Source organism: the organism of the source record quoted next (genome assembly GCF_019968985.1).
Source record: "MAG: Porospora cf. gigantea B chromosome Unknown PgB_NODE_15_length_78710_cov_114.494, whole genome shotgun sequence".
Classification (NCBI taxonomy): domain Eukaryota; phylum Apicomplexa; class Conoidasida; order Eugregarinorida; family Porosporidae; genus Porospora; species Porospora cf. gigantea B.
Window position 1 is genome coordinate 32,637 of NW_027178712.1, and position 23,128 is coordinate 55,764.

At 53.7% G+C, this 23,128-nt stretch overlaps 7 protein-coding genes across 14 annotated transcripts; 2 read left to right on the plus strand and 5 right to left on the minus strand.

Annotated features, from left to right (window-relative positions):
- Window positions 1-24: 24 nt before the first annotated feature.
- Window positions 25-2,317, minus strand: KVP17_003443 (uncharacterized protein; the record flags this gene model as incomplete). Of its 3 annotated transcripts, none has more annotated exons than XM_068520731.1 (2): window positions 25-1,094; window positions 1,186-2,317. In XM_068520731.1, the coding sequence occupies 2 exons, from the start codon at window positions 2,315-2,317 to the stop codon at window positions 25-27; spliced, it is 2,202 nt and encodes a 733-aa protein (XP_068378167.1). The 3 variants fall into 3 exon arrangements, with proteins under 3 accessions (XP_068378167.1, XP_068378166.1, XP_068378168.1); XM_068520730.1 differs by lacking the exon at window positions 1,186-2,317 and adding an exon at window positions 1,133-1,166; XM_068520732.1 differs by lacking the exon at window positions 25-1,094 and having other exon boundaries at window positions 1,178-2,317.
- Window positions 2,318-2,356: 39 nt separating this feature from the next.
- KVP17_003451 (uncharacterized protein) lies at window positions 2,357-3,149 on the minus strand (the record flags this gene model as incomplete). 2 transcript variants are annotated; one of them, XM_068520744.1, is made up of 2 exons in its annotated part: window positions 2,357-2,638; window positions 2,667-3,149. In XM_068520744.1, 2 exons carry the CDS (start codon window positions 3,147-3,149, stop codon window positions 2,357-2,359), a joined length of 765 nt encoding a protein of 254 aa, XP_068378179.1. The 2 variants fall into 2 exon arrangements, with proteins under 2 accessions (XP_068378179.1, XP_068378180.1); XM_068520745.1 differs by having other exon boundaries at window positions 2,604-3,149.
- A 29-nt stretch (window positions 3,150-3,178) lies between these two features.
- KVP17_003427 (uncharacterized protein) lies at window positions 3,179-6,445 on the minus strand (the record flags this gene model as incomplete). Of its 3 annotated transcripts, XM_068520697.1 has the most annotated exons (2): window positions 3,179-5,106; window positions 5,575-6,445. In XM_068520697.1, 2 exons carry the CDS (start codon window positions 6,443-6,445, stop codon window positions 3,179-3,181), a joined length of 2,799 nt encoding a protein of 932 aa, XP_068378138.1. The 3 variants fall into 3 exon arrangements, with proteins under 3 accessions (XP_068378138.1, XP_068378137.1, XP_068378136.1); XM_068520696.1 differs by lacking the exon at window positions 5,575-6,445 and having other exon boundaries at window positions 3,179-5,092; XM_068520695.1 differs by lacking the exon at window positions 3,179-5,106 and having other exon boundaries at window positions 5,483-6,445.
- A 49-nt stretch (window positions 6,446-6,494) lies between these two features.
- On the plus strand, window positions 6,495-11,772 carry KVP17_003445 (uncharacterized protein; the record flags this gene model as incomplete). The annotated part of the gene is made up of 2 exons (XM_068520734.1): window positions 6,495-6,569; window positions 6,598-11,772. The coding sequence occupies 2 exons, from the start codon at window positions 6,495-6,497 to the stop codon at window positions 11,770-11,772; spliced, it is 5,250 nt and encodes a 1,749-aa protein (XP_068378170.1).
- A 565-nt stretch (window positions 11,773-12,337) lies between these two features.
- On the minus strand, window positions 12,338-16,220 carry KVP17_003450 (uncharacterized protein; the record flags this gene model as incomplete). Its single annotated transcript, XM_068520743.1, has 2 exons — window positions 12,338-16,000; window positions 16,029-16,220. 2 exons carry the CDS (start codon window positions 16,218-16,220, stop codon window positions 12,338-12,340), a joined length of 3,855 nt encoding a protein of 1,284 aa, XP_068378178.1.
- Window positions 16,221-16,367: 147 nt separating this feature from the next.
- KVP17_003425 (uncharacterized protein) lies at window positions 16,368-18,371 on the minus strand (the record flags this gene model as incomplete). The annotated part of the gene is made up of 1 exon (XM_068520693.1): window positions 16,368-18,371. One exon carries the CDS (start codon window positions 18,369-18,371, stop codon window positions 16,368-16,370), a length of 2,004 nt encoding a protein of 667 aa, XP_068378134.1.
- Window positions 18,372-18,703: 332 nt separating this feature from the next.
- On the plus strand, window positions 18,704-23,094 carry KVP17_003454 (uncharacterized protein; the record flags this gene model as incomplete). Of its 3 annotated transcripts, XM_068520753.1 has the most annotated exons (5): window positions 18,704-19,764; window positions 19,793-22,562; window positions 22,591-22,892; window positions 22,921-23,003; window positions 23,030-23,094. In XM_068520753.1, 5 exons carry the CDS (start codon window positions 18,704-18,706, stop codon window positions 23,092-23,094), a joined length of 4,281 nt encoding a protein of 1,426 aa, XP_068378188.1. The 3 variants fall into 3 exon arrangements, with proteins under 3 accessions (XP_068378188.1, XP_068378186.1, XP_068378187.1); XM_068520751.1 differs by lacking the exons at window positions 22,591-22,892; window positions 22,921-23,003; window positions 23,030-23,094 and having other exon boundaries at window positions 18,704-19,852; XM_068520752.1 differs by lacking the exons at window positions 18,704-19,764; window positions 22,921-23,003; window positions 23,030-23,094 and having other exon boundaries at window positions 19,959-22,625.
- Window positions 23,095-23,128: the final 34 nt, after the last annotated feature.

Consider the following 23,128-nt stretch of genomic DNA (forward strand, 5'->3'; position numbering starts at 1 on the left):
TTCGACCGGCAAACTTCAAACACACTAGATGTCTACTTCAGTGCTGAACACGTCCTTAGTGTCTGGCCTAAAGAGGTCGTCGTCTCCTCCGCCTCCTGTTCGTTTCTGCTGCTTCTTTCTCGCCTGCTTCTCCATATTCTCGACAGACAACGGCGTAAAGACCTTGCTAAGGTCCTGCTTACCGCCCATGTGAACTCGTCCAACGACATCTCCGAATTCGTTACGCTCGCGCCCCTTCATCTGAGTCTTAGACTTCTTCATGTGGCTCTTATGGAGCCAGAGAGCCTCCTTCATCACAGCTTCAGGCGCCGCCTTTACGCGGTCTATCTTGAGGCGGAAGGAAGGGCCGATTTCTTGCAGTTCGACGTTGGGGACCTCAGTTCCTGATTTTTTCATTTCGATCTTGTAATGGTGGAACTCAACGGCGTTGTCGGCCGTCGCCGTGAGCACGTGTAGCCTCTCTATGCCCTCAGGAAACTTCATTCTCTTGACCAAAGGACCGATAAACATCTCCGACAGCAAGGACTGTACCATCTGCATGTCTGACGAGGAGTCCCAGAGCGACCCCTGGAAGAGCGTCATGGCCTTTGATCCTGTTATTTTGGATGCGAAATCGCTCATGGGCTGGTAGGCCTCCAAACCGAATTCTACCATATCGAGAATCTCACGGTTGAAGGTTCGTCCCATCACGACGCGATTTGGCCTTTTCTTCGAGGTGGAAACCATCATGAAGAGTGGACAGTTCGACATGAGGAGAGTCTTCTCCACACGAGTGGCGTCGTCAAATGGGTGCATGTCCTTCTGGTTCTTCCTGGATTGGTAGACGCAATTGGGTTTGCGTATGTGAAACATGTCCTTCAGAAAGGATTGCATTACCTCGCTTGCCTTGTTGCCCTTGAACAGGTACATGTTCTTTGTTCTTTGAACGAAACTGCCCTCTTCTCGTTGAGCAATGATCTTCTTGCCAGCGCGAGTCCGGCTGTCTTTGAAGACTTTGCCTTTCTCTTTCTCGGTCAAGCCTAGCAACATGCGGTCGACTGCTGGGAGATTGCGGTACGCTTCCTTCGCCTTGTCAACCTTACCCTTCTGCTTGACTGGGGAAATGTTACAAGGCGACCCCCCAAACACCTACGAAGCTTTCGAATCGATCCTGAAGCGCGGGCCATAGTGTTATTCGTTAATTACGATGAGATTTGTCGGCTGCACGCTCAAGAGCTAACTTTCGAGCCTTGAGCTTCGCTATCAGAGAGTCGACGCTTCCGTTCTCGGTGTTGGCCTTGACCGAATCATTGAATTTGTCCTTGAACTTCTCCTTCAGCAGCTGATCCACTGGGCCTTTGGGCTGCTCGGGCTCACTTTCAACATCATCATTCGATGGTTCGTATTCCTCGTCCTCGTCCATCTCCAGAGGTTCGTGCTCGACGCTTTCAACGGAAGGCGCTTCGGATATGCTGGTCCCCGGGCGGACGGAGTCCTCACTCGGCGAAGAAGCGGAACTTCCAGTTGAGCTCCCAGCAGAGGAGACGGAGCTCGCGACAGAGGACGCAGCAGGCGATCCCCCAGCAAATCCGACTTCCGTGTCCGTTGCCACTCGCTGTTGACAGATTGGGACGCCCTTCTCAGCATAAATGACCGTTCGTCCTTCGGGATCCCTGAAGGATTGGGGGGTGTTTGTCGTGGGTGCTGCATGTCGGAAGTACTCTGCCAGCTTATCCGCGCTGTTGGGCTGGACATTGATCTGCTTGTATTGCGCCATCGTGTAGGGCTGGAAGGTACCGTCGGGCTTCAGAAATCCCAGCAAACCGGTGGACTTTCGCCCAGTCAGGAATTGGTGAATGTAACACGACGGCAGTGTATGCACCGCAGTGGCAATTTGATAGGGCTGCTGGTAGTTCTGGATGGCCTGTTTCTGCAGCTCCCCTACTTCGCGCATGTGGAAGTCGGACGTGTTTTGCTGATTCAGCGGGACCACCACCACGTTGGCGGACTTCATCGGAATGAGCGAGCTGTGTCCTGCAGCGGAGACGTTAATGGTCTCACAGGTGTAGGGCAGGATCTGGTAGTCTCTGGCCTTCATTGGATGTTGGAAAATCTGCACTGCTGTGCTTCCATTAGGCAGCGAAATCGGGGCCCACGCCGAGCATTCTTGTATCTCCTTGACGTTCGTCTGCAGTCCGTTCACAATCTTGTAGATAGTTCGTCTCACCTTGACCCTCTTCATGTTGGGCCCCGGAGGGAGCGAGTGAGGTTGCGCGTGCACCACCAGCGGCGTTGCGGCCCAAATACGGGTAAACAGGAGGTACCAGATGAGGTGCATTAAATTCGCATTCGCCGTCACTATTGTCAGATCTTTCAATCAAAAAATGTCCTTGGCTTCGCGAAGGTTGTGAATGACGCCAAGCTCTGAGTTGGCCCTCGCGAAATCCATGACGGCTGGTTCATTAGCTCGAAAAAAGGGGTTGGTTTCGTACTCCACATGCAGTGGGGTTGGCACGGTGAGGCGTCCTTCAGAGACAGTGGAAATGGCAGCTTCAAGTCTTCTGATGATGGCCTTGTTCTCAGGTTCGACCACTCTGGCGAAGCCTAAATTGTTGACGGTATATTCATGGCCAAAGTATAGAAGAGTGCAATGTGACATCTGGGTCATAACGGTGGCGCAACGTTACCTTTTCAAACTTTCGGAGCACTGCCTGGAAATCAAGCGCTGATCCCTCAAAGAACCGGCCACACCCGCCTCCAAATACAGTGTCGCCAGTAAACAAGAAGGAAGGCCCATTCTGTTCAAATAAATACATGAGGTGGCCCGACGTATGTGACGACGCCAGGAGCGACGTCATTTTGAGACTCCCGAATTGCACTACTTCCTCGTCGTGCAGCTCTCGTGTGCAGGCAGGCGTGTCTTCGTATGCAGAGGACCAGAATTCAAGATCTGGGAGCATCTTGGCCAACAGTAGGTTGCCCCCAACGTGGTCCCAATGGTTGTGTGTGGATAGATGACACACCACTCTCGCGCCGCGACACTTGGCTTCGTGAAGCACAGTCGCAGGCTCTATGGCGTCGATAAGCAATGCATCATCCGTCTCAGTGTCGATGACTACGTAAGAGATGTTATTCCTTCCCACAGGAACAGGAACCACCGTAGCACCCATATGCCGATTTACAAGATTCTCACGTCTGTTTATCGATTCTTCATTTCAGAAAGCAGTGCGTGAATCTTGGATATCTCTTGCCGTAGCTGACCTGTATCTTCGTCCGAGTCGCTCGAGTCGTCCCTTTGTGGCAGTAGAGGGTCTCTCTGAGCCGCCTCCTCATCTGGAAAGTCCGAGCCCCGTCCGTCTGAATAGCCTAGGCGCTCCTTGAACCATTGCCAGTTCCTCTCACGGATCTTGGCCATCCGAGACTCTCTACCAACGTTTTTCACAGATATGGCGTAGGCGTCCAACACGATTGTAGTTCCCATGTTGAGAATCAGCACGGTAACGAAAATCTTGAAGACGAGGAGCATTCGCATCAATGCTGCGGAGTTGGTCTCCTCCATATCCTTCAACCCTGTGAAGTCAGCAGCTCCATAGAAGTCAAAGGCAAAGTAAGCCAGCGTCACGAAGGTACGACCGAACTTGCTGAACTGGTAGAAGTAGGCGCCAAAGCGGACGTGAATGATGATCGAGAAGAGCAGAATGATGCAGGCAAACACTGACAGAAACTGTACCATGGAGAGGAAGCAGAAGGCAAAAGTCATAAGCAAAAATGCTGCCTCCTGCATCAGGAACAAAACCTCAGTCAGACGCATGGAAAGGATGGTGATCACGAGCACATGGAGCTTGTTGTCGGCGAACAGGCCAAATATGCTCTCAATGAGTTTGTCCTGAAAGCTCAACCAACCTGCTCCCCAGACAACATTCATCATGGACGTCCGCTTTTCGAAGCCTGTGGAGAAGGCCATGGGGCCAGAGGGGAACAGCACCATGATCAGCGAGCTAGCGACGGCCACGAAGTAGAGAACGGCAGCTGTGTTCTCGATGCAGACCATTGCCCAGGCAAACCGACGTAACCGCGCATGCAAGGGGTCAACCATGTCATTCATTACCTGGTCGAATGGCAAGTTGTGCCTGATGAACCGGTACAAGTTTCGTGGAAACGCCAGTAGTACGGCGGCCACCGGAACCAGGAACATGCTCAGCTGTAGCACAATGGTCACTATTGGCCAAATCAACGTCCAGAGCGAGTGGTGCCGGGGCTGCCGAAGACCATGGAACAGGGTGCGGGCTTGGTAGAAGGCACCGCCTAATCTGTCGAATCGGACGTCGTACCGTAAGAAGTCGATGTAATCGCCCTTGTGCATATAGTCAGTCTCTTGATCACCCAATGCGCGCTTTATGGCGAAGGTCACCTTCACCGTTCCGGGGTTGCACGCAAAGAGGTAATCCCAATGGTGGTTCCGGTCGACGAAACGGCGCATTCCTGGCTTACGACTTGAGCTGGCGCCAATCGTAAGCTCCTTCGGGTTGTCGTTGAAAGGCGGATCAGTGTTGTGAACCAGCGATTTCCACAGGCGGTTCAGCTTGTCATGAACGCCAGACAGCGGTCCCAAAATTCCTGCCTCTGCATCATCACCTGTTTGAACCAAAGGCCCCAACAACGGGTGGAAGTTGTTTTGGTTGAAGGTGGTGCTGTAGCGGCGTGCCTCTGGAGTGTGGTTGGTCTCGTATAATGCATCCAGTGCAGCAGGATTGGAGCCATATAACGAGTCGTCACCAGACTCCACGACATCATTGACGAACTTCTCCCCGCATTCAATGGACAGGTCGCTATGCGTCCCTTCGAGATCGTCAAAGTCGATTCTGATGATGTCGCACATGTAGAACTCGGCATCTAACGGGTTTGACGCGAATTCCTGTACTTGACACCTCCGCTGGTAGGCATCAAGTGCGTTGCCGGCGTCTTCACGGCCCATGGTCACACTAAGGTCTGGGACCATGTACTGCGTAGACAGCTGCTCCTGCAGAGCGTCTGGGGCCGGGAAGACGAATCCGCGGATGGAACTCGTGTAGGCAGACAGATGCTCGTGGTTCACGTAAATTAAGTACGTCATCACATAGCAGACGACTGAATTAGACCCGCTAGGCCACCCACGCAGCAGTGCGATCCAGCCAAGCCTAGCAACTCGGACGGGCGTGAGTCGCCAGGTAGGTCGTTGCTCAGCCGCTGCGTAGGAAGATCAAAGGAGCCCCACGTGACATATGCGCTGCATCCGCCGCTTCAGGCGAGAGAGCTTCAAAAAGGACAGGCATGTGCACCTTGCATTCGCATAGCCAGGGAGCTGTAGGGTTTGGATTTTTGGGTTCATGCGGAATGTTATCCTGATCTGACACGGGGGTTAGGGGTTATTTCGCATGTAGGACTCCTCTGTAAGGCCAGTTGCCTCAACTGAGAGCTTCAGCCCAACTGAGACGGCAGGTCACACATTCAACCATAATTCCAACTAAGAACCAGTCACAAGCACCATAAATTCAAGGTGGGCGAGGTACAGAGCAATAGATATTAGGGCTGCCCACGGTAAGGCGCAGCACCAACCTTTCAATTCGGACTCGATGGCAATGGCGATAACCTTCTGGCCCTGAAACGTACGAGTGTTTAACCTTCCGGCGCCGTTCCATTCCTGGACACTGCAGGAAGAGGTGCTGGTTTCAGGTAGCTCCAGCAGCTCCAGGTCTTCGCTGAGCATGGGCTGGAGCAGCTCTCGCCAGGGTACGTTTTCGGCCGCTTTAGGAAAGGCCTTAGGCTCTGTGGCTAGCGGGAGAGTCGACACGGACTCGACTAAAGCGTCGAAGAACGCAGTAGAACCTGAAACTAAGGTGCCTCTGGAAAGAGGGCCGAGAATCCTCTCGCAGTACCCTTGAAACACTCCCTGTTCCTTGGGGTTCAGCCCTGCCTTGGCGAAAAGGGGGCAGTGGGAAGCTGCCTCCGCCATCTGGCGCGTCAGCAAGTGTAAGGACACAGTTAAGCCCTCAGAGCCGAGTTGAAACCTGTAGCCTTGGAATGAAGACATGGGAGTTCCATTCTTTATGGATACGCGAGTCTCGATGTGCACGTCAAAGGTCCGCATCGAGGTTCTGCTCAGAACTTGCTTGACGCCAACTGGGAAAGAGCCGATGACATGTGATGTCGATTGGAAGTGTAAAATTCGTGAAACGGGCTCGGACGTAGCTGGAAGCTGAACAGGCGGAACTCCTGATTCGGTCGCCCATTCAGATCTCTGTAACGATTCCAACGCGTCTACGAGGTTTTGGTTGGCCAGCGTACTTGCGTAAATATCCTTTGGGGGCATAAACGTAGAGGTAATAACTTCCTCAAAGAGCTCAAGGGACGCCACGCCTGAGAGTAAAACGGACTTGGTTGCCTGGACATCAGGACCCAACACTCTTCCGAGCGCGTTGTGAATCATCCCACAAATCTGAATTTGGTGAAGGGACTAGTGCACCTTCACGTGTGCAATGAAAGCGAAGGCCGTCGACAGCTTCCCGGTGCTGTCTGCAACCAAGGTTGCTGCTGGTATTGGTCACTCCTTGGTGAGGTACGGAATCACATCATATTTAGGTGGTTACGGAGGCAACTGCGGGTGACTTCCAGCTCGTTGGGTGGGGGAGTAACAGTTACAATTGTTTGGGTACTGATGGCCGTATGGTCCCGCATCCTGTGAAGGTGAGCCGCCTCGGCGGCAGCGGTAGAGAGATCCTCCAAGTGTCAGCGTCCACTCACCATAGCGCAGTCATCGTAATTCGTCCTGGCGCTTCTGGAGGCAAGCTGTACACAACAGGCCTGGGGTCTCATGGGAGGTTAGGATTCACGAAGGAATCTGAGGACGCTACCGCTGAGGAGGCTATGGGGGCCTGGCATAGCCGTACGTTCACTCGGGTCAATTTCGGTAAGCGTAAGATTAGTCGAGCGGTTTGCGGACCAGACCACACAATGGCAATTGACAGCAAGGGTGAACTACACGGCTGGGGGATGAATGACGACAATGCACTGGGAGTAGGTCAGGATGGGGACGTATATTGGCCGGCGTTGGTGCTGTTCAAAGACAACCCAGGAATTCGGATCACCCACGTGGCTTGCGGGGCCAAGCATACGCTGGCCTGCTGCTCTGGTGGGCTCCTTTACACCTGGGGTCATCCCGACAACCACGTACTCGGCACCGAGAGCAACCAAGTCGTGGCGTTCCCTCAAGCAGTCACTAACGGGCTGGAAACTGCCAAAATCGTCCAGGTGGCCGCCTCCTTTGCTTCCTCTGGCGCAGTGAGCCAGGCGGGAGAAATCTTCTGTTGGGGATCAGGGGGGTACGGCCGGTTGGGTCTGGGGTCCTTCGATGACGTGACCAGGCCCCGCAAACAAGAGAAGCTCACAGGCGTCGCCATCATCCAGCTGGCTCTTGGATCCTTTCACGGCATGGCGTTGGGCCAGAACGGCAACGTCTATGGGTGGGGATCTGGTACCGCCTCAGGCGTCGCCGAAGGTGGCGCAATGTCGAAAGCAATGGTCTCACCGCAGCGCGTGCAGAAGCTGAGTGGTTACCGAGCCGTCCAGATCTCTGTTGGTCTCTACCACTCCCTGGTCCTACTGTCCACTGGAGACATTGTCGGATTCAGTGACAAAGCTGATATGCTTGGAGTGGACGAGCGCGGGTTGAGCTCAGAGCTCACATTTATCCCTGAACTTCGAAGCGTCTGTGCCGTCACCTCATTGCTCGAGAAAGCCTCTAAGAACAAAGATGTAGAGCGCCGGAAGAAAGACGTAGCCCCTGCGCCCTTAGCAGCCATGGACCTGGACGGAACCAAAGTCGCCTGTCTGGCGTCGGGGTCCACTCATTCAGGGGTGGTGGTGACTACCAACGAGTTGTACATGTGGGGAGATAACGACAGCAACCAGTGCAGTTTCGGCACAGGACCAATCACTGTTCCAACTCTGATGCAACTGAACATGCCGGTAACCTCGGTGGCTTGCGGCGGAGCGCATACTATCATCATTACGAAGGACGCCCAGATCTTTACGTGGGGTCGCGGTCGAGAAGGTCAGCTGGGAATCAACTCCATCCCTGCTAAAGTCGAGACACCCACCAATGTTCCCACACTTCAAGATGTCGTCTACATCGCGGCAGGAGTAGATACGAGCGCAGCAATCATATCTACCGTAATGGGAACAACAACTGGTGTTTCGAGTGGCGCCTTATACACCTGGGGTAACGCGGATCTGGGAAAGCTGGGATTGGGGCCAGACACCTCTGCCGGCGCTGTGATCCGTCCAATGAAAGTCGCTATAGAGTCACCCGTTCGGAAGGTTTTTTTATCTCAGAGCCATACAATCGCTATTTGTGCCAATGACAGCGTGTGGGGTTGGGGTGCCGGTCGCCACGGCAAGCTAGGGGCGCGTACAGTGGCCAACTACTACCTTCCCACGGAGGTCATGCTCCCGCCAAATACCAAGATCGACACCGTCGCCTTGGGAAAAAACCACACAGTCTTCCTTACAACTAACGGCAGAGTTTGGACATGCGGATTCAAGTCGATGGTTTGCCAAACGAGCGACGCCGAGCAGCCTATCGAGATATCGGATATCATCTCCGTGAAGAAGCAGCGGTCACCGGTGAAGCATGTTGCAGTGTACGGAGAGACGACGGTTGCGCTCACCGGAGGCTTTATGTTCATCTGGGGGCGAGTAAAGGATTACAAAAAGCTGTTAGCGGACCGGCGAGTCGATCGAGAACCCATTCGGAATGAAGAGCTGTCAACATCGCCCATTGCCCTCAAAGGTATTCCCAAAGCAAGTTTCCTGACTCTTGGTCGTGGGTTCGCAATTGTTCTTGACGATGATTCCTGTCTACACGGATTCGGCTCCTTCGCAGCGGGTACGGGCACGGGCAAGAGAGCGTCGGAGATTCTTCCAACAGCATTGGATTGCCCGTGGACGGCAACACAGGCAACCGTTCGAGACGCTGGTCGTTTTTCCGATCTCAACCTACCGACCTTACTGGCGGCGTGTAGGAGTCCAGCGGGACTTGGCTGGAGTACGTTGCAAGCCGCCATTCGAAATGAGCCTGCGGATTACAGCGAGGCCGAGATACACCGATTGCAGACTGACCTGTCCCGCCTCCTCAAACGTCTCATCGAGAAGCTGCTGAGCAACCGCGACGAGGATGTTGGAACACTGCACCCAATACACAGCATCTGGATGTCCTCCACGTTGCGGACTGTTGCTGTCGCCACTGACTGCGAGCTACCCATATTACACCGACAAACAGCTGACGCACTTCAGCACGACGACCTAATGCAGGTGCTACTGCGTTTGCACCGGATGGTCAGTCTTCTCGCTCTGCAGCCCGCGTACGTCCTGCGGCTCATCTGGAATATGGATCCCGAAAAAGTGACAGAGACACAAGAGAGCTCCATTAAGAACTTCATTTGGGACATGAGCAGGGTTAACTCACCCTGGATGGAGGCATGGGTACAAGCTTTAGGTGCGCTGTGCATTCAGAAGGCCAAACTCATCCGAGATGCCTTCCAACACCCCAACTGGTCTTATGCTTTGCTCGCTCTCCTGTCGCAGATGGACCCACTGATGGATCATCTGTTGAACCCCTCCAAGTCTGTCTGGCTGCAGTGCATGCCCAGCATTCGCTACATCGTCAGCTTGAAGGAAGAAACAGAGCTGACGAGGGAGGAGATCCGACAACTTTTCCAGCTTACGATTAAGATGGCCCAGGACGCCGTCACTGCGTTTGTGTCAGCAGTGACGTCTCTTTCAGCCGATAGCCCTCTTTTTCGCTTGAGCTTTGCCTGGGTCAACCAGATCCAAGACATGTCGTTCTCCAAGGAGGCCCGTCCATGGGTGGAGTGGAAACCTGTAGCCTCCCTGCTGCTGACTGAGCTCTTGCCGGTGTTGTGTGACGTAGCCCCGTCGTGGATGTTTGACCGGCGAATGACGCCGTCAGAGGGAATGGCCAACGCTCTGCCTTGTCTGGCGCATATATGTCGGCACGCCAGGCCTCGTCCTGGGGTGAAGATGGATTCTATGCGGCGAGCGGTCCTGGATTCCGTTCCAAGCCTAGCCGCCTTCCTGGGTGGCGCTGTATTAAGCAGCCAGCACGACATGAACATTCATGTAAAAGGACTGATTCAGGTGTTGGGAAACCACTTGGAAGTATCTACAAGGCCTCTTTTAATCACGACCAGACCGATAGACGTGGCCATCTTCATCAATATGCTGCGACAATACCAGAGCGCCACTCGCATAGGCGCTTTTGACGCCCTGTTCGACGAATTCACCATCTTCGGTCCCTCATCAAGACCTTTTGTTTTTGAAAGGCCTCTGCTCGAAAGCTTCTCGAAGCGTCTTATCCGGGTGCCGTTTGAGGTAGAACGACGTTTCATGCTAGAGGGCCAACCGCTGGTCTATGATATGGACACCGGTTATCCCGTTCCCCAATACCTGGCGAAGAGCCAGGCTGCAGATGGCCTGGACGCTGCCCTAGTCAAGCCTGTCGCAGCTCCAGGCGCGGAGACCAGCTTCGCCGACGCTTTGAGGATGTCGCCACCTATGTCCGACGGCTGCGATTGGCAGACTTTTACCAAGGAAATGCTCTCCCACAGAAGCTACTTCAGTCGTATCGCGAAACCGGACCTCGAAACTGCCGGTCTCATTGACCAAGTGCTGTCATATGTGCAGAGCTCCGGCAAAGACCTGTCAGTTCGAGATGTGCAGGAACGAATCATCCATCGTATGATGGCGAAGAAGGCACACCGAATCTACCTGGAGTCGCTGCAAGGCGCTGAGCGTGATTTCAGAGGACGCGCAGACTCCCTCCAGCAACAACGGGAAGTTGTCTCGGGCGATCTTCTGAAAGTGGTATGCGATGTACAGATTCCCGTCCATCTGCCAGACGATAGCATCCGAGTAGTGGGATTGGACCCCACAAACCACGCTGCAGTCAGGGCCCTCTTCCCCAGTTGCGCATGGAAAAAAACGGTGGCAGAGATGCGGGAGCAGGCTTCAATAGCCATTCCCGATGTGGAAGACAACGCGATCTTCGCAGCCTCCGTAACAGAATATACCCCCTCCGCGGAACCCCCCCCTCCTGGATTTCTGGGCCTCGCCATGCAACTCACCTGCGAAAGCAAGCAAACGATGTACCTCACACCATGGAGCAGCCGGGGGATGTCTATTGGTATGCTCAACGTGATGGACGCCTCTGTGAGTAATGGGCAGGCCGTACAGCTTTTCAGCTCTCTGCTCATGAAACCTTCAGAGGCCGTAGAGCTAACGGAGATGGAGCCTGAGGAGGAAGTCGAGGTGCTGTTCGACACCGTGGACATCCCAGCAAGGACCATCACTTTGATGTGGTGGGAGAGAATCTGGATGCGTATGACATTCAAGACCCCACAAGACATGTATGCTTCTAAACACAGCGCCGAAGCAAAGACAGACCCTGAAGAGGCTTCCGAACAGTCGTATCATGAAGAGGATTACGCTGAAGAGGCGTACGCTGAAGAGGCGTACGCTGAAGAGACCTACAAGGAAGAACCAGAGACCAACGATGTCGCAAGTTCGACGAAACACCAGACTATGAGTCGCCAAACAGCCGCCGCATCCCCACCTGACCCTCTGTATGATCCCAACGAACCTACCGTGCAGGTCCCTCAAGCCTACGACAAGACTACACCCAAGTACGACACCAACAAACCGACCACCTCGTTCCTGCCTGGCCACCGCAATGGTTGATAGCCAACACACAAGTAGTGTGTCATTTGCTGTGCTAAGAGATGTCCGCATCTCTTCACACATTTCGGAAAAAAATGAAAATGCGCGTCCCAGTCCATTCAACCGGTTTCCTGCCGCCTCTGTTACTTTCCATCCTCACTCATTTCTTCACAGAGAACGAACTAGTAGACCCCACAGCTCCCAGAAGCTCGTCAATCAAATTAGACCTGATAGGGAGAAGTCCACGGTCTCCCCCCAAACCAAGAACTATTCCAGCTGGGGCACCTAGGTACCGCCTAGTGGCTCTACTGGACAACGCTTATCAATTAGGAAAACGTCTGTGGACCGTTTGCACATGGAGTTATCCACCAGAGGCCGACTTTTCATGGTATTCGATTCGGATAGCCGCGAAGCTTGCGGAGGTGAAAGCGTTGAGAAAGGAGAATCTCCGTCTCCAAGCTACACTGCGACAATGTAGCTGTCGGAATCTGAGACTTCAAAAGCAACTTAGGAAAGTTGAAGCCCGAGGACAACGCAGAGGGAAAAGTGATAATGGATATGAAAAGTAAGAATGGAAATTCCACGCCTAAGCACACTTCATACGATATTCCGCCTTCCGCATCTCGAGTGACCTCCCCCAGATTCTGCAACTCTTCGACCATGCCCAAGATAACACAAGATCAGCAATGACCATGATGATTAGACTCATCTTGAACTCACCAGTTGGAAGCGGCACCAGAGACAGCTTCTCGTTTAGCAGTGGCGAGTACTCGAAGACGACAAGTAGCAGGAATCCGCAGAAAAGCAGCAGTCCACGCGACAGGACAGTATTCTTCCAGAAAGAGATTACAAAAGGCTCACCCTCGTAGTTTGCTAAGAATGACGCAGCGTGCATCGACGCCAACACTACAAACATTGTGGTGTTTGTTAAGTCGGGCCTGAAAGCGCCATCAAGATCGGGGTCATAGTCAGCACCACGGTTTGTCACTGCCAGCTGCCACGCTCCGTAGATCAGGCCGAGGTGGATGACGGACTGTCCGATAAAGGAGAGGAAAATTGAGCGAGCGAAAAAGCTCTTTCCGGGACGAAGTGGAGTCTTCTGCTCAGATGCGCTAGCTCGAGAGGCAGCGAAGAACAATACTGAAATGAATAGCGACTCAACGGTCGTCTGTGTGTCCCCGAACTTTACCCCGTCCAGAGTAAGCACGCTCATGACGAAGGCTGTCACCAGGCTATTCAGGGCCAAGAGCAAATACAGAAAGTTCATCGTAGCCAGTGTGCAGTTCCCGTACCTGATGAGGGTTGTTACGCAGGAGATGTTGTCGCCCTTGTAAGCGAATGGCGACGCAACGGAAGCGTCACCCAACTTCGGCAACGGTACGTCCTCGTCCTCCACATTCTCTAGACGCGCTTGGAACTTCTCAACGAGATCAGCCTCCTTTGCGAGCTTTGCGTTGGGTTGAGTAGCCATTTGGTCCTTGATTTTGGTGACATCGAGAGACTTGGCTTTCATTAACTCGTCGACCAGAGATTGGAACTCCTTATCGTTCTGTTGCTGGAGGGTGTTGAACATTTCTCCTTTGCCAAGCCAACGTTGGAACGCCTGGCCTCCTCGGATTTTCATCCACTTCTTCTTGAGAGGGGGCGGAACAGCATTGATGGCAACTATTGTTCCGTCAGGAAGCTTTATGGCGTTGGCGGAGCAGTCCTTGTCGCTGGCAATTCTATCCAGCTGCTCATGTTTCTCCTCGACCGTTTCTGCCCCACCAGACACGAGACTGATGCCAATATGGGCTATCTTCAAAGCGCCGACGTCGTTCGTCCCATCGCCAATCATCAGCGTCTTGTGGCCGCCCTTCACAAGCGAGTTGACGATCACTTCCTTCTGTAGAGGGTTGACCCTGGCAAAAACAGCAACTCGAGGAATCAGCGCTTCCAGCGCCTCTTGTGTGAGCGATTCAAACAACGGACCCGTCACGACAAGCGTGTGTCCCGCCGCAAAGTCACTTAAAGTGTCCGCGTCAAAGGGTCCAATGGGGGAATGATGCCGGTCCGTCCAGGACAAGTTGCCAGAGTCGTTCGTGAGGACCGCAGTCTTCTTGTTGGCGACGCAGAGTCCGATCTCAATCGCGACCTGGACTGCGGTCAGAGGATTGTCGCCTGTGATCATCACGCACTTATGGCCTGTTGCCCTAAGAGTAGCGATAGTCTCCACAGTCTTGGGCTTGATGGGGCAACCAAAACAAAGGAACCCAGCAAAAGTCATGTCCTTCTCTAGCTCGGTTCTGGGCAGCCCTACCGACTCTACCGTCACCTCCTTCCAGGCCAGCGCGAGCAGTCGTCGGCCCTCCAGTGTGGCCTTCTCACAAACCTTCATGTAGTACGCAGGCGGGTTCCTGAGGAACTGAAACATGACTTCAGGGGAACCTTTGGAGAGGCAAAGCATCCGTGTTGTGGAGGGAGAGCGAGACGGGTTTTCTTTGTTTGTGGGGTTGTACTCCCTGCCGGGACCGGAATGCCGGACGATAACTGTCATCCTTTGGAGAGATGAGCTGAATGGGAAGCGTTTAACGATGTGCAGAGTGTCATCGTTGGGACCTGGGTGAACGGAGTTGTTGTTAGTAGGGTCAAAGGGAACCGTCGAAATCATTTTAGAGGAGTGAAGATAGAAGTGGGAATCCACCGAAGCCAATGCCGCTACCTCCATTCCATCCCCCACCACCTGCGATAATTTCCGGCCGTCTTGGCTAACCTCGCAGGTGCGACCGAGAGAATGGCATCCAGCCATCACGCAGGCACTTTCAAACGGCAGCTTCTGGTTAAGGGCGGTGGTGAGAGGCTTATCTTCCTCCTTTGGAAGCTCCACCAGCGAGTCGGAGGGAATACCTAGCACCCCCAGCACACGCATTCTATCTGAGGTGAGCGTGCCGGTCTTGTCGAAGCAACAGACTGTTAGTTGGCCAGCGAAGGGAACTCGGAAGGGCTCAGTGCAGTGCATTCGCGCCTTGAGAAGTTGAAAGAGGGAGAGATTTACTGCCATTGACAGCGTAACGGGGAACTCGGGAGGAACGACGCTTGTGAAGATGAGAATACAGGAGAGAAGGAGCCTAAATCGGGACCTGCTCGCTTCCTGCCACTCGTGGAAGAACACATACACAGACGCCACGATTCCCACGACGCTGAGCATTCCCAAGTACAGGAAGGCCTCCTTACTGTCAACCGTGACTCGATCAGAGGAGAAGATGATCGTCCGGACTAAAGATCCCTGCTCAGTGCTGAACCCAGTAGTGAGTGCGTATGCCAGCAACATCGGTCGTGAGTCATCCGGGAGCATGTCAGTTGTATCCCGAGCGTCCACAGTAACGGAAACTAGACTGGTGCCAGCGAAAAGTACTGAGGCCTTGGATCCGTTAACATCCAACGTCGACTCATCCAAGGGATCCACGGGGTTCTTGAGGCAAGGAACGGACTCGCCGGTGAGTAAGCACTCGTTCAACACGGCCTCGCCCCCCAGTAACAACGCATCACAGGGAATCGTATCCGTGTCCTTATTGTTGGTGGCGTAAATAGCGAAGAGGTCACCAGGGACCATGTCATCATTGGATACCAGGACCCAGACGCTGTCTCTACGGACCCAGACATCCCGTTGCTTAAGCTTCATGTCGTGCATTTCGCCCATCTCTTTTATTCGTCGAGTAACGAGCTGTGCCTCAAGGCCAACCAGCATCATCAGACTCATGAGAGCGTATTGCCACATCTCATCGAGAAGCCACAACACCATGGTTCCCATCTGAAACACGAAGAAAGGTGCCACGGCATGCTCCTTGAAAAGTTCCAAGAAGGTGGGCAAGGTCATTTCGTAGTTGTTAACTCCGTAGGTCTCCCGCCGCCTTGCCGCTTCTGCAGAGTCGAGTCCAGTGGAAGCCACATACGTCTTGATCTGTAAGTCAACAGGGAACTCTAGCTCCAAGAATTCTTGACCAGTCCATTGCAGCTTAAGCTTGTCCACATCTACAGACACATTCCCGTCAGCTTTGTGCAGCGGCACCAAGCGGACCTGCCTGTTCTCCTTGTCAGGCCAAACCATAGCATGTGTGGCAGTATCGAGGCACTCCGTTCGGTCAAACCGAATCCTAGCCTTGGCAAAGACGTGCCAGTGCGATGCCAAAAAGACGCCTAGGTGCGCCATCAGCGTAAACGCCACAGTAAGGAAGTAGAGAGTTGGAAGGTCGAATACTCTGTGAATGATCTGAGTTAAAAATTGTGAGGAAGCTCACTTCTGGGGCCTCCTGCTGAAGATTCTCCGAGATGACGTCCAGGATCTCCTCTTCTTGTTCTCCGAATACCTCACCCAGAACACCGTGACTCGACATCATGGCCAACAGCAGAGGGTACAACACTAGGAACGGCTTCACGTCCCAGCGACCCCAGATAGAGCCTTTAGCCCTCAGCAACTCAAACTTGCGCATGTCAGATGAAATGGGGAAATACGTCGCTCTCCAGAGAGCGAATGACCTTTTTCTTCTGACATGTCGCCCAGAACATTATCAGAGACTGTTGTTTTCGGATCTGTAGCTTTTGCACAAAACTTGACACACAACTGGACACGACCTACGCTAGTACTTGACTACAGCACGAAGGCACGCTCCGTCATGAAGTGCGCCCACAGCGTCTCCGATGGCTTCAACGCCTTCGAACCTGTGCGTAATGAAATGGTCCACCGGCAATTCGCCTTCGATGCTGCGTGTAACCAGCTTTGGGACGTCGGTACGCCCTTTCCAACCGCCAAAAGCGGTTCCAATCCACCTGCGTCCTGTCACCAACTGGAAGGGGCGGGTCGCGATCTCCTGCCCACTGGCGGCGACGCCTATAATGCATGACAGACCCCACCCGCGATGTGCTGCCTCGAGCGCCTGCCTCATTACATTCACGTTGCCGGTACAATCAAAGGTGTAATCCACACCCCAACCAGTGATGCCAACCAGAACTTCGTTCATTGGCTTTGTGTAATCCGAAGGGTTAAGACAGTCTGTGGCTCCGAGTTTGGTGGCAGCAGTGAACTTCGCAGAATTGAGATCTACTGCAAAAATACGCCTTGCCCCAGCGATTTTGGCGGCTTGTACCACTGCCAATCCGACAGCTCCCAATCCCCAAACTGCAACCGTTGAATTCGCTTCAACCTTAGCGTTGTTCCATACAGCTCCGAAGCCGGTGGAAACGCCGCAACCAAAAAGACATGCCTGCTCCAGCGGACATCGGCGGTCTATCTTGGCACAAGAAATCTCAGCGACGACAGTGTACTCTGAAAACGTCGAGCAACCCATGAAATGGAAAAGTGTCTCACCGTCGGGGCCAGTGAAACGCGACGTACCGTCAGGCATCACGCCTCGGCCTTGCGTGGCACGAATCCGTGGGCAAAGATTGGTCTTGGGCGACATGCAGAAAACACAATCCGATGAATTGCATTGCGGGGTGTAGCAGGGCACAACATGATCCCCAGGCTTCACGCTCAAGACTCCGAAACCGACAGACTCCACAATACACCCTGCCTCGTGTCCCAGGATGCATGGGAAGAGCCCCTCAGGGTCTTGTCCACTAAGCGTGTAGATATCAGTATGGCACATGGCGTTCGAGATAACTTTCAGCCGGACCTCTCCGGCTTTCGGTGGCGCTACGATGACGTCCACAACGTCCAAGGGGGCTTTCGGCGCCCTGGCCACGGCAGCACGACACTTTATTGGTAGGCCAGCGGTTTCGAATTGGGAGACAGGGGCCGGGGGCAGACGAGAATGTAACGCTCTTGCGTGGTGGTCAATGTGATCCGAAACAAATGTAGCCACGAAGTAGTAACTGTGACCGTAGCCAGACTGTCGGCGTATACGGGATGCCTGATCCACGGAACGGCATTCCGCCTCGAATTCATCGATTCCCAGTTGGGAAATGTGTTCGTCAGCGAGACCGACGTCGATAAGAATGGTACCCAGTGCCTTCTGTGCCCCACGGCTTCTAAGAAGCTCGCAAGCGTCATATTCGGCGCCGGCGCCCACTGAGCCTAGATACCCCTCAAAGGCTTTCACTCCCCAAACGCACTTGGTTGGGTTGCAAATCGGAGCAAAAGCCGAAACGGAGGCAAAAGCGTCTGGGTTCTTCAACGCGATCGTAAGGGCACCATGTCCACCCATACTATGCCCAAAAATTGACTTCAGGCCTGGAATGATTGGAAATTCCGCCTCAACCACTGCTGGCAGCTCTTCAGTCACATACGTGTACATTCTGTAGGAGTCTTTCCACGGTTCCTCCGTAGCGTCGAGGTAAAATCCAGCCCCACTGCCGAAGTCGTATGAGGAATGCTCGTCCGGTAGATCAAGGCCGCGAGGTGAGGTGTCGCACACTACGATTGCTAGATTTTGCTTGTTGGCATGTTCGAAAGCGCCTGCCTTTTGGCAGAAGTTTTCGTCTGTGCAGGTAAGGCCTGACAGAAAGTACACAGCAGGAACATCAGTGTACTCCGCCTGATGAGGCAGAAAAACACTGAAGACCATGTCGGTGCCAGTGGTCGAGGATGGGTGAGTGCACTTGACGAGCTGGCCTCCTGCAACGGATGTGCTACCTACGCGCATTCCAATTTTGTAATATCGACGTTAGAGTGCTGTACCGACGACAGGCAGAATTAGCTCGGCTGGATATCGTAGTTGGAGTTGCAGTTGCGAGGCAATGTACTCTATCTAACATGTACCCCATCTAACAACACAATCATCGCTTCAAATCTACCTCAGTTCACACGTGCACTCGAAACACTTCATAGCAACCTCATCATACGTGGCATGAACACCAGAGCTAGCACATTGGTGTCCTAAATTGTCGCAATAACACGCACCAAGGACACTCACTTACACGCACCTGAGGTGCAAAACACTCACACAAAGGTGCAATCGCCTCTCTCAAATTTAATATGTCCCCAAAGTCCAAGTACCGCCGTCAAGAATCGAAGGTACGCCCCGCTGACGCAGTTAACCGTTTAGTTTGGGTCGCCGACGCCGACTCCCCAGAAGCCTTCGTCAAGGGTCGGGTTGTTTCGGCGGCGGAGAAGGAAGTGGAGGTGGACGTCGAAGGAAAGGTGCGCAAGTTATCCATTGAACATGTCTTCAATACGAACGACGTGGACGAGATTAAGCTGGTGGACATTGCTCGGCTACCGCACGCCAATACGGCAGCTGTAATAGACTACATGAGAGTGCGATTCCTTGCGGACGAGATCAGTACGTACGCTGGCACGCTCTTGCTGACGGTCAACCCATTCAAGTGGATCAAAGATCTCTACACCGAGGAGGCAATCAGAATGTACAGGATCTCTGGCCTCATCACCTTGCCCCTTGGTCTGCCTCCCCATCCATTCGCTGTTGCCAACCGAGTGGTCAACTCCCGGGTGGCATTCAACGCCAATCAGGTTTGTATCGTCTCCGGAGAGTCAGGCGCCGGCAAAACGGAGACTGCCCGACAACTCATGAACTTCTTCGCCTATAATCCGGATGAGATTTCATCGAACGAGGTGCAACAGACGATTCTGAAATCTTCGGCTTTCATGGAGTCCGTAGGAAACTCCAAAACCCTGAGAAACAACAACAGCTCCCGCTTTGGACGGTTCTTCCGACTAAAACTCCACCACTCTGGAGGCATTCTCGCCGGGTTGCAGAACCAGTACTTGCTCGAGCTATCTCGACTGGACTTCCAGAACCCTGGAGAGAGGTCATACCATGTCTTTTACCAATTGGCCAACCACGTGCAGGACACTGATTGCCTACTTCGGCCACAGGAATGGTACAAGTACCTTAACCAGTCTGGGACTTACTCTGTGCCCACAGTCAACGACAAGGAGATGCACGAGGACATGATCGCGGTGCTCTCATCCGTCATGAATCCTGAAATGCTAAAGAACTTCCTCAAAACGGTGTCTGCTGTCATGCTTTGTGGCAACGTGGACTTCACAAAGGCGGAACGACTGAGCTCGGCAGAGTGGGTGACCAGGGCGAGACGAATACAGCGCTGCCAAGCTGAGCACGGAGAAAGAGCTGAAGGAAGTCTCCTCTTTGTCTGGCGTTGACTTTAACAGCCTCCATTACCATGTGACCACGTCCAAAAAGACCATCGCCGGCTCCGCCGTTGAGAAGGCGCTCACGGTTCCGGAGGCAGTCAACGCCGTCAGAACGATGTCGAAGGTCCTCTATGCGACTCTATTTGACTTCGGCGTCCAGCTGATCAATGGGAAGATCTCGGACCCGCAAATGGAGCCCTGGGTGGGGATCCTCGATATCTACGGCTTCGAGTTCTTCCAGAAAAACTCCTTCGAGCAGTTTCTGATCAACTACGCCAACGAGAGGCTCCAGCAGTACTTCATCCAGTATTTTTTCATCGCAGAGAAGTCAGAGTTAGAGGCAGAGGGCCTCGATAGCAGTGTAATCATCTACGAAGACAACGCAGCACTGTTGGCGATAATGGATGGAAAGACGTCTGTGCTTTCCTTGCTTGAAGACACCTGTCTGCAGGCCAGTGGGACCGCTGAAACCTTCACGAACAACGCTCACCAGGCCCTAGACAAACCTGGCGACCCGAAACTCTATGTGAAGCCCAAACTCAACTCTCGGCAAGCATTTGGGTTGGTACATTCTGCGGCTCAAGTCGAGTACAACACAACGGAGTTCGTCGCAAAGAACAAACTGCGGATGCCAGCGGCTATCAGCGAGCTCTTCAAGCAGTCTTCCAACTCATTTGTACGAGCCGCCTTTGCGACGGTAGAAATTCCGGATGAAACGAAGATGAAAGGCCGATTCACGGGATCGATTTTCCTAAGGGAAATAGGGTCCCTTCTTGTGCTGTTGCGGTCTGCAACACCACATTTTATTCGGTGCATCAAACCTAACAGCGTCCTTCAACCCCAAATCGTCGAGCCGCAAATGGTAGAGAACCAACTGCACGCCCTTGCCATCCTGCAAGCCGTCGACATTGTACAGAAGGGTTACGCATACCGAGCTGAGTTTTCCACATTCCTGGAGGATAATCAGGCGATCCAGATGATCCTCGGGCTATCAGCAACGGGTGACTCTCGTGCCGCTACAGAGACCCTTCTCACCACGTTGGGAATCGACAGGAACCAATGGGTGCTTGGTGCTTCGAAGGTCTACATCCGGAAGGATGGCTGGACCGACGTAGATTCCAAATTCAAAACGATGCTTAGCGCGGTCGTGCCGCTGGTAGAGACCATTCAGAATGCCTACAAAGCCTCTAAGGTTCGGGAGCAAGCTCGCAGTGTGTTGACTGCGCAAAAACTACTCCAAAATGGCGTACGACGCTACTTATCCGTACGAGATCTACTGGCAAAGAGGAAACTCGCTAACTTCGTGTTTGGTCTGTCTCTTCTCTGTTGCAGGGTCAGCTTTCTTCCCACGGAGGAAGAGGCAGCTATTCGGATTCAGGCTTGCAGTCGCGGGTTTCTTACACGGAAAAGATACGCGAACGAAATTCTGCGCATCTCCTCTCGCCAGCGCCTTCAGACCTTTGCTCGCCACATCCACACCGTCGCCAAGACGTTCCGGTGGCGTCGGCGTGCAAGGAGGAACGTGGAAGAAAGGGCGGCAATCGGAATACAGGCTCTTTGGAGGGGGCACCTGGCTCGTGAGCTCGCACGGAACGCTCGAAGACAGAAGGCGCTGGAACGCCAGTGCGTGCTCATCCAGTCAGTGTGGAAGGGGTGCGCAACGAGAAGGCGAGTCAAGGTGCTAAAGGAGCTACATCCTCACATCACGAGGATTCAAGCGGGATGGCGTTCATACGTGTTGCGTCGGCAGATTCGTGGAAGAGGCGGCGAACGATTGACAGAGATGGTTCAGTTCCATCGGTATAGGCGGCGTGTGCAAGCCGCTGCACGCACATTCCACACGCTGGTGCGCTTTTCCCAGCTCCACAAGACTGGGGAACTGCTGCAGGCGCTGGCCCTTCCGAAATTGTTAATGGCTCAACGCTTGTCCGTCCGCTGGGGTGCCCTCACTATCCAGGCATGGTGGCGTGGAGAATTAGTGAGGCGGCGAGTGGCAACTTCCAGGGTAAAGCTCCTTGTGGATTGGAAAGTCCGCCAGGCGGAGGAGATGACGACGATGGAGGCGTACAGTGGCCTTATATTCAATGCTGATGGGGTGGTACTTAATGGCAAGGAAATGTCAGTCAGACCTCGAGAAAATCCGGACTCTGCGGACGTGATCCGACTCGCCCGCGATTTGGGAAAGTTCCCATGCCGGGAAGGTCTGAATTTCCTCAACGCCAAAGTGTCAGTGGTCTCCGTCTGCTCAAGATGCTACCCTAGCGGCCTGATGAAGACCATAACAGCCATCAGCCGAGCGCATCGCACTGGAATCCGGCAGGTGGCTTGTGGCGCCTTCCACACCGTAGTGCTCACGTTGAAAGGTCACCTCTGCGACATGGGAATCTCGGAAGTGCTAAAAGATCGTCCACCAACCCGCTGGAGGCAACTGGAGACTGTCGTACCAATTTTGACTGTACGCTGTGGGCTGGACTTCTCGGTGGCGGCGTCCAACAGCTATAGGTTATGGGCTTGGGGCAACAACCTCCAAGGTCAATGTGGTTGTCGGCCAATTGAAGGCTTTGTTAGTCAGCCAGAACCCGTGCTGCTATCATCTCCGGTCTCCGACTTCTCCTGTGGCGCCGCTCACAACGCAGCTTGTGGAATGGACGGCCGTCTGCACGTCTGGGGTCGTGGGTCCCACATAGGTCTCAAGGCGACCACTCAGAACATCGCTGCGGTAGGGTACTCGGGTGCTTTAAACGCAGCCGGTAGCACTAAAAAACCTGCAGTCAGTGGCTAACGTGCAGGGCGGTATTGTAGGAGTCAAATGTGGTCTCGGTCGCTCATACTTCTGGACATCAAATGGTCATCTATTCGTCTTCGGAGACCCACGCATCGCTGGTCATGCACTTGGTCTGCAAGGCTCCTCCCTCAACCCTAACAAACCCGCTAGGGTGGCTGGCGTGCCACCAGTTGTAACGGTGACGTGCACACATTATGCTGACTTTGCCCTCACGTCCAGCAGCGATATCTACGTTTGGGGCAAATTGTCTGTGACATCTGAATAGTGAGTTGGGCAGCCAGGCTTCACACAGCGACACCAAGCAAGGCACACCGTTGAAGCTCTCACAGGCTGCTTGGCCCTCAGAAAAACTTTTAGATCTGCAGGGAGGTTGGAGTGAGGTGACAGCCCTTACCACCGAGGGCCGCGTATTTGTGTGGGACAGATATACCCGGGGGGAATCATCTCTGGTTCCGAATGCTTTTGAGTTCATGCCGGCTGACGGGAGAAGGTGCAGTCGT